The 12,616-nt window shown below is 38.2% G+C and overlaps 1 protein-coding gene across 1 annotated transcript in view; it reads right to left on the bottom strand.

The window, feature by feature from the left end:
* tbc1d9 (TBC1 domain family, member 9 (with GRAM domain)) overlaps positions 1-11,283 on the bottom strand; it is a 46,432-nt gene extending 35,149 nt beyond the window's left edge. The window contains exon 1 of the mRNA XM_057842416.1: positions 10,663-11,283. Coding sequence (XP_057698399.1) covers positions 10,663-10,783 — 121 coding nt within the window. The 5' untranslated portion in view covers positions 10,784-11,283. The remainder of the gene's footprint in view (positions 1-10,662) is intronic.
* Between the last annotated feature and the right edge of the window lie 1,333 nt (positions 11,284-12,616).

Raw genomic sequence — 12,616 nt, 5'->3', positions numbered from 1 at the left:
TAATAATGAATGGAAATCGTGTATGAAGGAGTTGTTTACAGAGCTAAACCTACCAATTCTCTCCGAAAATGATGTGCCTGGTGCCAAATTCACTGGCAAAGATGTGGAAGAACATAAAAATGTTCAGTTAAAGAGATGGCTTTAGTGTCGAAGGCTGAAAAAGACGAAAAAAACGAGCCGACCTAAGCATAGCTTTAGCTTTTTTATCGACGCGACTGACAATGACATTCTCCTGTGTCAACAAGCTATCCTTTACCATCAGCCCTGTCTTTCTTATATATCCTCTGGTTGTCCTACGTCTCTTACCGTTCTTGGGGGTAATTTAGCTAGCTTTGTGTAGCGATCGCAAATGCTACTCAGTGACAGCCAACGAACACTTTTAATTTTTTCATTGATAACACATCTTAATTCTATAATTTATTTACACTTCCCCCTTACTAAAGTTGTTTTTTTCTATATATATAACAGAAACGGTAACAGTGGCAGATACCAGTGGTAATTCTTTTCAGGTCATTCTTTGTCAGACAGAAGCAGTACAGCACAATTTTACGCTAAAAGAATGTTAAAAATATAAAAATGGCTTACCTCTTGGTCCTCTGAAAGACCATGCCAACCCAACATAATATTTACTGCATATGAAACGTGAATGGATTCGCCGAGCTGGTGTTAAAGTCCGCGCAAGTTGATTCGGTCTTCACATTTTTTCCTCTCGAGTTTTTGGTTTCCGGAAACGTATGAGGAAAAAACATCCTTCATGTGTCGTAATGTCTAAAGTCGTTTCTACAAGTTCCAAAAAAGCAATGCGTGATCGGCATGTCCATTACCGGAGAAAAGTAGCACTTTTTACGTTGGGTCTATGCGAGGGCGGGTCTATATTGTCCCACTTTGGCTTTACTTCCGCTTTACGATGCGACGTCACGGTCTAAAAATAGCCTGCGTGCGGTACGCCATTGCGTGCCCGCTTGTGCAGTCCCTCTTTTTTCACCTCTTTTATCAACACCATCGTCGTTTTGGGGCTTTTTGAAGAAACTTCGGATACTCAGTTGCCTATACATTTTTCCGAGTGAGGCCAACGACGTCATGCATCAAGAGAGACAATAGCTAATTAATATGCCCACTCGCCACCCTGTGGTCTGGGGTGTGAATTGCAACCTGTCAAAATGACGGATGGACTTCAGTTTTTTCCGTCACCGTTTTAAAAAATCGGTCAACGACGGAAAATATTCGGTTAACGCGACCCCTGCATGACACTCTCATGGACATGACTGAATGCTTACGTCATTAAGTGTCATTTGGCAAATTATGTCACTAACTCAATTTTTGTCCATCTTGTATCTTTTGCATCCATTCAAAAGTGAGATCATTTGCCGGATAACACTTAATGACATCTGTTATAAGCATTCGTGAATGCTCAGGACAGAGACATGTCATAATTATGATTGTGTAATGACAGTCTTATGGCACCACTGTCAAATAAAGAGTTTGCAAATACCATAACTAGCAACTGATGAAACAATTGGAACAGTAACTGAAGAAATATTTAGCACAGAACACGATTTTTGATTGTTATTTACATCTGTAGCGCTGCAATGCATGCTAAGAGGCATGTTGGATGACAACAGTCAACAGCAGGTGGCAGCAGAGGTTGACTGTCTCCCCTAAGGGAGCAGTGATGGCCAAATGAAGCTTCTTGAAGCAATAAAGCTTTGCACTAATTGGTTCAAAGTTTAATGAGGGTTCATTTGGTTTAATGACAGTCGGTCGTTTGATGCCGCTGTCAAATAAGGTTGTACCGGTTAATATCTTTTGGTGTAAATATCCCATGATACAGTGAGGACAGCTGCGGCTTATAGTCCAGTGCGGCTTATCTATGAACAAATGCCGTTTTCATGCCAAATTTGGTGGGCTGTGCCTTATAGTGCGAAAATTAGGGTACATATTTTTTATTATTAACGCTTTCATCGTTTCTCAATTGGGCTCATTATTTTTACCCCTCAAAAAAACTAAAACTTACCCCAAAATTAACAGGAAATTAAACAAAATGTACAGGAAGTGACGCGGGAATGCCCCAAATCATCAAAAAAATGACCAAATATCAAGCCATGAGTAGATCCGGAAATGCCTCAAAGTGACCAACGAACAGGAAATAACCAAGAAACTCAAAATCAACAGCAAAATAACCCAAAACCAAGAGAAGGTGGCCAGGCAATGCCCAACAAACAAACAGGAATTTGCAAAGAAATACTTAAAAATCAACAAAAACGGAAGACGACAACAATGAAAGAATTTTTCAGTGACCTGGAAAGTCATCTGAAAATTAGCTAAAATCATCAAAGAGCATACCTGTCAAGTTGTACGGTTTTGGCGAAATTTGTACAAGTGAACGGTGATTTTTAAATGTGTACGCCATATAGGCCTATAACAAATTTTAGTGTGCAATACCCCAAGTCAACAGGAACTGACCCATAAGTACCCGAAATTTAACATGGAAGTAACTCAAAATTAGTGCTGCAACGATCAATCGATTAACTCGAGTATTTCGATTAGAAAAAAGCTCCGAATCAAATTTTGCTGCTTCGAGGATTCGTTTGAATGAGAGCGACGTTGTGTTTGTTTTGAAAGTGTTGCATTTAGATTTGATTTGGGTGGATACACTGCCCTCTAGTGAATATGCATTTACTTGTCTAAATTGGCCGAATCCAGCTGCTCCCTGTTAAGACCAACATAAGGTATGTTTTGTTTGAGCTTCTATGTTTTTTCATGCATTCATCATTTAGTATATATTTAGCCGTTTTTTTGTAGGAATATGTGTGTGAACGACTTAAGAGCATTGTTAAAAAAAAAAAAAAAAAACGTTAGCATTTTATTGCATTTAAGCTAACGGACTTTTGCTATGCAAGTTAGCCAATTGTTCCTTTGTTGTACTTCGATCCTTTTTTGTACAGTTTGAGGCCCAGTTATTTTACTATAGTTTTAAATGCATTTATTCCTCTTGTGAAAAGGAAAGTGCAATTCTGCATAGTTTGATGAAACAATTTCATTTTGTATTCACATTTAATGCTCTTTTGCAAATGCAATCTTAGCAGGCCAAAATAAATGTACTTGCAGGCATAACCGCTTGTTTTTTTTGTTTTACATCTCCTAAAATTTATTCTGCAACTCATTAAATGTTCGCCCATGACATCAAATTTCTGGTGACTTGTGGTAGTGCAAAAACAAATAACTGAGTACCAACAGTTTTGCAATCAAACATCATATATGGATACAACCAAGTCAGGAAGTGAAACCCGGACCCCCCTTTTCTTCTCCCAGATGCATCTGTTTAGCCCAGTTTCAATAGAACGGAGAAGGGAGGGGGTGAAAGAGGAAGCGCAATGATTCAGCATGAAGTGCATACATCCAGTTGCTACCCTGTTTTTTTTTTTCAAAAACACACCACCGATTGTCAGACGGTTTCAGTTTTTAAACAGGCAGGAACGCGCCCGTTTTTCTCGCTCGGGGGCTTTTTTTTTATTGCTGTTTTCTCCACTTTCCTAATAGAAATCCTTGTTGCACAACACTTAAAAAAAGAGCTACAGTGTTTTTATGATTGGATTTGGTAAAGTTTAAAGTCCACCTGTGAAACAAGAGGGGTCATGTGATTGTCACACTGTGCAAATGACATCTAAACTAAGAAGTGAATCTATAAAAAAAAACTTATTTCCTCTCTTTTAAACGCCCTTCCAGATCCATTTTCAAGCCTTACAGCTATGATGAATCGGCATTTACACTCATCAAAACAATTATTCGACTTTTCAAGGACGATCTTATGTGCAAAATAAACAAAATTCAGCGTGGTAATAATAACATAGCGAGGTGAAATGAAAGAAACTGAGTGTATTAAAACTCTGTAAGGGCCATTGACGGAGTTTATCACTAGTAAATGTCCGATCCATTTAAAGCAGGGGTGTCCAAACTTTTTGCAAAGGGGGCCAGATTTGGTGTTGTAAAAATGTGGGGGGCCAACATTGGCTGACGTCCTTTACGTAACAAATAATATTTAAGCAAATTTTAGCAAGCCATTCTGTGTGTCACATTTGTTCTATTTTTTTTTTTTTTTAATAATAATTTCAAAAATCTCGCAAGTAGCCTTTGTAGCGTTCTCTTTCGACTCTCGGCCTATTGCGAAATACTAATCCTGTAAAATTAAACTAGCTTCAAATTGCTTCTACGTATCTTCCCTGTAATCTTGTCGTACATGACAGTGTGTCTTGTATGGTAATGTCGCCTCACATTGAACTCTTTAAAAACAGCGACTGTCTCTTTGCAAATGAGGCTGACACAGTTGTTGCGTATTTTAGTAAAGAAATAGTCCAATTTCCACCTATCCTTGAAGTGTCGGCCGTCTGAGTTAACTTTTTTTTTTTTGTTGATTGTCGCCATTTTAGAAAATTGGGAGTAAAGGGTCACACAGGGTAATTTTGCTCAGAGTGCTGCTACCTTTTAGTGGGTGAATGAGGAGCAGCATTTAGTGTGTAAGCTACTTCATATGCTGGTAGCAGTACTGCTGACCAATTTATTAAGTCTGTGTGCGGGCCAGACGTTACTGATTTTATGACAGAGGCTGGGGGCCGAATGAAATTTGACCATGGGCCGCATTTGGCCCCCGGGCCAGACTTTGGACATGTCTGATTTAAAGTGACATCTAGCGCCGTTAATGGCAGCCATGAGTTAAAACCCGAGTTGAAACCCAGGCCGTATAAGTATTGAAAATGGTCATAGTCGTACTGTACCTCACCACTTGCTGGTAGCCTTTTATTTACTTTATTCCCAATCTGTGTACATTGTAACCTGTGTTTTTATATTAGTCTTATAGTACTATTGCTTCTGTATTATGTGGTAAACGTGATGGCGTAGCTTTAAATGTTGTCACAAATCAGGTGGACGAAAGCGGTAGTGTTTTGCCTTAAAGTGCATGTGACACGAAAAAGCATGTTTATTTCATAATACACGCGGTATTTTATGCCCCTGAATGATATGGGCCGCTTGGATGTGTGTGAAAGCGATCGCTATTTTTATTTAGTTTTTTTAAATCCCGCGCCATGAAAATGAGTGACTTCCGGCTTCGGTCTTGCATTGAGGAGGAGGGTGCTGTGACGTGTACGGTAGAAGACGTCCTCTTCATGCTACAGTGTACTGTTGCGAATGATGACGAAGGATTCAGCTGATTTTGCGGATTAATACGTTTATTTTTCGCATCACGCCAGCCAAACGGCTGCAGAAAAATCATTCTGTATGAGGGAGAGGCGTATGCGCCTTTTTGGAGTGTCAAAAGGTTCCCATTCACCGTGGATGTTTACTGTGGGACCATTGGACTTACGAGGAAGTGAGTAAACATCTTGTTTTGTATTATGTCAAATACGAATACAGCGATTACAAAGTAAACACCACAAACTTCCTTTAAATGAAGGACTACTTACGTTTGATCATTGATAGGCGTGTAAAAAGCTCTCCTAATGCTCATTAGCAGCAGCACGTTAGCTGCACAACAACTCCAGCCACCCTCCTCCGGGGAACGAACTGTAAATTGCTCTCCACCGGGCGGTTTGCCGATCCGCGAAGACAATCGACAACCGGCTCGTCATGTCAAATAATCCAGGATAGTTATGTGTGATTTTCCGCTTTGAAGACTTTGAAACATCACTCTGTTCTGGTTAGCATGTAGGCTAGCTGTCACGCCTTCTGGTTTGTTTACATTCTCCGAAGCCGAGGAAGGGAAATGACATACGTCCGATTTAGGTGTCATAAAATATCGTTCGGGAGGTGCGACAGTAAAGGTGAAGTCGACAGTTTTGACCAATATGGAGTAATTTTGCCATGTCGTCCTGAATAAATGCATTTTTATTATTTCATATTCCATTCAGCACAAGACTGTTATTTGTCATGACCATGTCATTTATTTAGCAATTGGGGAAAATACTTGGATAAAAAGAATATCCTGTAAAAATATTGAAGAGACAGAAACAATGACATTTTGCCACTCTCTTCGTCGCGTTTTCCTCGTTGTGAATAGTTCCCCTCGACGGGCTGACTGGTCCTTCTCAAGCCATTTATATAGCTATTGGGGAAAAAATTGTTGTATATAGTCAAATCGTCTCAAAATATGATTCTAATTCACATAATAATGCCATTTAAGACTTTTTCTCTCGTGTCGTATGGTCTTTAAGGAAGACTGTGTTTCCCATGAGGGCCAGCGCACAGTGTCGTAAAATCCTCATCTCCTGGTCGCCTGCAGATGGATTAAACCAGGGGTCCCCATCTGCCGGGCCGCGGACTGGTACTGGTCCGTGGCGTATTTGCTATTGGGCCGCACAGAAATAATATTTTATTAACGACCGCATTCTAGCCAAATTAACTTTGGCCTGTGCCCCTACTTAACACATCAATATCTCTGTCTACTCTAGATATAATACTACAGTATAGATTGGAATGTCGTCATAGAAATCAATTGATTGGACTGCAATGTCATAGAAATCAATTGATTGGACTGCAAGCAATACATCTTGTTTTGTATATATACTATATCCATGTGCGCTTGTCCTCCATAATAACGTATGACTAGGCTCCGGGTGCAGCACATTTGTTCCCCCACACTAGCGAACATGACTGGAAAACAGACGTCTTTGGAGAGATTTTTTTACGGCGAAAAAGGGCACCTGACGAGCCAGAAGATGAGCATACAACCTCGAAGACCCACGAACTGCGAAGGAGTGGATTTGTGACCCGTTTGAGAATAAACCGAGTGAACAGGAGGATCAGCTTGTAGAGATCGCAAATGACTGCGATTTTAAACGTACATTTGAGACAAAGTCATTCCGGAATATCCTGACAGCACTACGAGAATACTGAAAACCTTGCTACAATTTCCAACATCGCATCCTTGTGAAGCGGGCTTCTTAATTAATGCTCAACGACACGGCGAAGGCGTTAACTGTGAGAGAGCAGTGTGCAGCTAACATGGCAGGATGGGTCTGAGGAGAACTTTTGTCCATCCACGATGAAACTTAAGTTAATATGCCTTTCTTTAAAGAAAGTTTGTAGTGTTTACTTTGGAATCGCTGCATTCGCGGCCATTTTTAATGTTACGCGCATGCGCAGAAACGCATAGTTGCAGTTTTTGATGAGTTCCAAAATTTGTCAGAGCACCGGTCCGTGAAAAAAACACCCAAATCACACCGGTCCGTGGTGCAAAAAAGGTTGGGGACCCCTGGATTAAACGATATTTATGTTTCCTGCGACAGTGTGAAGGATGACTGGTAATGAGGTAATGAATCCAGTTGTGGCTAAACAATAGCATATGATGATGTTGACAATGAGAAACATTTCATTTTGTATCATATTCCCTCTCCCAAAGTTAGTGCCGGTGAAAGTGATACAGACCCCCTCATGATACAAAAGAGGTGTCATTCAACTAGTTGTCAGTCGACATTAGAAGCGTGCGGAATTAGATTATTCGCGATTCGGCCGTGGAAGATTCGAGAACGATTCACAAATATCCAAATTCTAATTATTGAATTATATCAGGTAAAGCGGAAGTAAAACACACTCAGCGCGGTCTTTGGGACGCAATGAGGAACGGACCGAGAGTAAATATCATGTTCAACTCATGCCGCTAGATAAAAAAACAACCATACCTGACTGCGGCTGACAGCCACTACAAACAATGCCCAGTTGCTAGTTGCTACAAACATACGGCTACAGTAGATATCATATATATGTAGAACTAGATGCAAAATGACAGATGACGTTGGTGTTAGAACATGTATTATTGAACAGAGATGCAAAATGACACTTTCCGGCGTAAGTAAACAGCCGCCATCTTAAAGCAGTAGACCTCTCTAGAAGGCTCTGTTGTAGCGAACCTAATTAACTTTTTATCTAAAATACTCCTAAATCGGCAGAATCTTGTCTTGAATCTATCCTTAAATGATGAAATAGTCTTAAAACTTTGACAAAAGTAGACAGAAGGGAAATTATGGAATAACGGGAACAATTTTAACAACTGTAACAGTTGATTCACAACATTAAATTAATTGAATGTAGTTTAAAGCTGCTGATACAGAATGGGGACTGGAGTTTTTTTATTTACTGTTATTTTTGTGTATTTGTTTACTGTTATATGTTAACTTGATACTGAAATAGTAGTTTGGTTTAGGATGAGAGGATTTTTGAACAATTTTGGTACTAATGTATAAAACATTAACAAAAAACCAAAACAAAAAAAAGGAGGGGGTGCATCAATAATCGTCTTATAATCGAATCGGAGCCTCTGAATCGTAATCGAATCACTAGGTGCCCAAAGATTCCCAGCTCTAGTCGACATATCATCACAAATGTTATGAAAATATTTTATAAAGGTTAAAAAGTTACCTAGTGTTGCTTTAAGTCATTTGTTATTGAAAATATTTGATTTCATTAATACGACAGTAAATTTAAAATAAAAATGTGCTAAATACTACTTTTGAATTATTACACAGAATGTGATTACTCACAATTAATCTTAATTGCGGATTGTTGCTGCCAGCCCTCCTGTTTCAAATGGATTAGACGTCTATTGCCGTCAATGACAGCCATTATTTCATTAATATGGCAGTACATTTAATATAAAAGCGTAAATGCTTTTGTATCAGGGCTGATTAATTCACTTGAATTAATTGAGGACTTATTGTTGTCGGTAGGTTCCAAGTTTGGCAAGTAGAGGGTGCTGGACTGTTGGAGTTCATTTTGAACTTGTTTAAACCTACATTCTCGACTTGATCAATGAGGGATGAAAAGTTAATTAATGGAATTTTCTGCATTTTGTTTTCACAGTTAAATAAATGTAACTTACTGAAAGACTAACCATTTGGTCAAGTACTTATGTACAACATACAGCAATTCTGACTGGTTAACTCATTGGCTGCGATTGCCTGAAAGTTGACGAAAGCGGTCCATGACGAGGTTCCAACCTACAAAGGGGATTTGGTAACAGAATGGATTTAATGTCTATCGTTGTTAATGGAATAAATTAGTTAAATTGGATAACACGACTTGGTGAGTTTAAGATGCTGTGATAAGCAATGTTCAATTTAATCGAGTATACAGTGGGGCAAATAAGTATTTAGTCAATCACCAATTGTGCAAGTTCTCCTACTTGAAAAGATTAGAGAGGCCTGTAATTGTCAACATGGGTAAACCACAACCATGAGAGAGAATGTGGGGAAAAAAATGATAAAAATGACAAAATGATAAAAATGTCAAAATGATAACAAGAACGGTGAGCAAAAATCCGAGAACCACACAGGGGGACCTAGTAAATGACCTACAGAGAGCTGGGACCACAGTAACACAATGCGCCGCCAGGGACTCAAATCCTGCACTGCCAGATGTGTCCCCCTGCTGAAGCCAGTACACGTTCCGGCCCGTCTGCGGTTCGCTAGAGAGCATTTGGATGATCCAGAAGAGGACTGGGAGAATGTGTTATGGTCAGATGAAACCAAAATAGAACTTTTTGGTAGAAACACTGGTTCTCATGTTTGGAGGAGAAAGAATATTGAATTGCATCCGAAGAACACCATACCCACTGTGAAGCATGGTGGTGGAAACATCATGCTTTGGGGCTGTTTTTCTGCAAAGGGACCAGGACAACTGATCTGTGTAAAGGAAAGAATGAATGGGGTCATGTATCGAGAGATTTTGAGTGAAAATCTCCATCAGCAAGGGCATTGAAGATGAGACGTGGCTGGGTCTTTTAGCATGACAATGATCCCAAACACACAGCCAGGGCAACAAAGTAGTGGCTTCATAAGAAGCATTTCAAGGTCCTGGAGTGGCCTAGCCAGTCTCCAGAGCTCAACCCCAGAGAGAATCTGTGGAGGGTGTTGAAAGTCCGTGTTGCCCAACGACAGCCCCAAAACATCACAGGTCTAGAGGAGATCTGCACGGAGGAATGGGCCAAAATACCAGCAACAGTGTGTGAAAAGCTTGTGAAGAGTTACAGAAAACGTTTGGCCTCTGTTATTGCCAACAAAGGGTACATAACAAAGTATTGAGATGAACTTTTGGTTTTGACCAAATACTTATTTTCCACCATGATATGCAAATACATTCTTTAAAAATCAAACAATATGATTTTATGTTTTTTTTCCCACATTCTCGCTCTCATGGTTGAGGTTTATCAATGTTGACAATTACAGGCCTCTCTAATATTTTCAAGTGGGAGTGATGAAATGAAAATGTGATGGTTCACTTACTTATTACTGACTTAAAGCATTTTCATCTGTGTGATTTTGACAAAGGTCCGATCACATTTGGTTATTTTATGCTGAAATTTGAGAAATTACACAAGGTTCAGATACTTTATCATTCCACTATACATATATATTTCTAAAGAGGGTTTCATGATCCACTCATTGCCATTGACGGCAATAGACGTCCAATCCATTTGGACTTGGAGGGCTAACATCAATGGAATAATCGCCAAGAAAAGTATTTCATGCTCAAATTTAAAAAATCATGATTTTCAGGATCAACTCAGCGCCATTGACGGCAATACACGTCTTATCCATCCATCCTCGTTAATAGTAGCCAATGAGTTAAAAGTACATATACAAGCGTAAAATGTGATTATTTTGCGGCACTTACCAGCCAGTCCTCCGCCTCCCCCGCCATGGCCCTTCCTCTTCTGGAGGATGAAATAGGGATTGGCCCGCTCGGTGATCCACAGGGCGCCCGCCAACAACACCTCTTCGGGACTGACCCACATGATATCCACCCGATTGGCTTTTTAACCACGCATGGATCACGAACAAACCCTTAGCACTCGCACATTAAAAACCCAAAACAAAAAAGGGACTCGCTGTTAGCCAAGTTATCTCCTAGCTAAACCGCAAACAAACCGCGAACGTCCGACAAAACGACGAACGCCGACACGACATTGACAAATTACAAATAAAAATAGTAAACGATGACGAGTTATACTGTTTCTTGGAGGGTCGCAGCCATTTTAGAAGGCTTTTGTTGTGCTACGGCTCCGTGGCAGGTGCGCGTAACCACAACGACGCTCGTTAGCGACGATTAATTTGCGCGTCCGGGTTTGAAATATGAAGCAATTTTTGAAAAATGAAGACGGTTTATGGTGTTGCAGCAGCGACGTAGACATGCCAGAGTGAAGCCGAGTGACAGTAACGCTGGTCGGCAGACACCATCCTCTTTCTCCTCCTTGTTGTCCTTCTCCTCCTCCTCTTCGTTCGTCCTTCCTTCCTCCCTCCCTCCTCCTTCCTTGACGGAAAACAGTCTACGTATGACGTCACAAAGAAGCGTTCGTCTCGAAATTTAGGTAAACACATTATTTTTGGGATTATTGTCAATGATTTTGTATTGATGGTAAAACACCTTTTTTGGATTATTGTCTATTAGTTTGTAATCATGCTATTGTTTTGTATTATATATCTGTCAAAATAATAATTGAAAACGTAATAAAAAATAAAAATACGAACAAAAAAAATATTTTGTGTTAAATACTAAAAACCATATTATTTGCATTATTCTCTATTATTTTGTAATAATGCTATTTTGTATTGTATACCTCTGTCAAAAAAAAAAAAAAAAAAAAATCAAACGTAAAAAATACGAACAAAAATTTAAAAAATATAGTCTATTTTGTGTTGATGCTAAAATATACTATTTGGATTATAATCTCTTATTTTGTAATAATGCTATTGTTTTGGATTGTATTCCTCTAAATAAAAAAAATTAAATAAAAATTTAAAAAATAAATTTAAAAAATCGATATATGTAATAGAGTAAAAATATTAACAAAAATTAATTATTGTCTATTATTTTGTGTTGATACCAAAACATTATTTGGATTATTGTCTATTTGGTAATAATGCTATAGTTTTGTAGTGTATACCTCTGTTTAAAAAAAATAAAAAAATTTAAAAAATCGAAAACCTTAATAAAAACACTTTAAAAAGCTGATGAAGTAGATATTTTATTTAATATTTCCCCTAATTTGTGAACTATATTAATCTAAATATGAATAAATTAAAAAAAAAAAAAATTAAGTCAAATAAATTCAAAGACAAAAATCAACACCAATCTGATATTTTTTAAGGGGGGGGGGGGTTATTTTAATTTGGAAAATAAGATTTAAATATGAATAAATGAAAAACATTCAAAAATTAAAGCAGATAAATTGAAAACGTACAAAAATTAACAAATGTTTTCAAATCAAGAAAGAAAAAATTTGAAAAATGTTTAATCTCAATATAAAGAACAAATATCAACAAAAATCTAAATAGAAAAAATTAAAAATTAAATATAATAGGCAAACACCTATACAGACAAAAAAAATACATTAAAAAAAAAAATACAAATTAAGATTTTTAGAAAATGTTTTTAATGGATTGGATCTCTACTAGTGACAGGCATTTCAAGAAATTTAATTTACGTAGTTTTTATGATTGGACATTATACAAATGAACAAATGGGAACGAATAAGAAATCATGCTCATTTTCAATGCGATTATCTCCACTATAATAAATGTAACCACAATTACTTCACCCATTACATTTAAACTTTTTTTTCTTTTTT

Source organism: Corythoichthys intestinalis, chromosome 8 (genome assembly GCF_030265065.1).
Source record: "Corythoichthys intestinalis isolate RoL2023-P3 chromosome 8, ASM3026506v1, whole genome shotgun sequence".
Taxonomy (NCBI): domain Eukaryota; kingdom Metazoa; phylum Chordata; class Actinopteri; order Syngnathiformes; family Syngnathidae; genus Corythoichthys; species Corythoichthys intestinalis.
The sequence above is the reverse complement of the archived record's forward strand: the minus strand, read 5'-3'. Positions and strand labels throughout refer to the sequence as shown.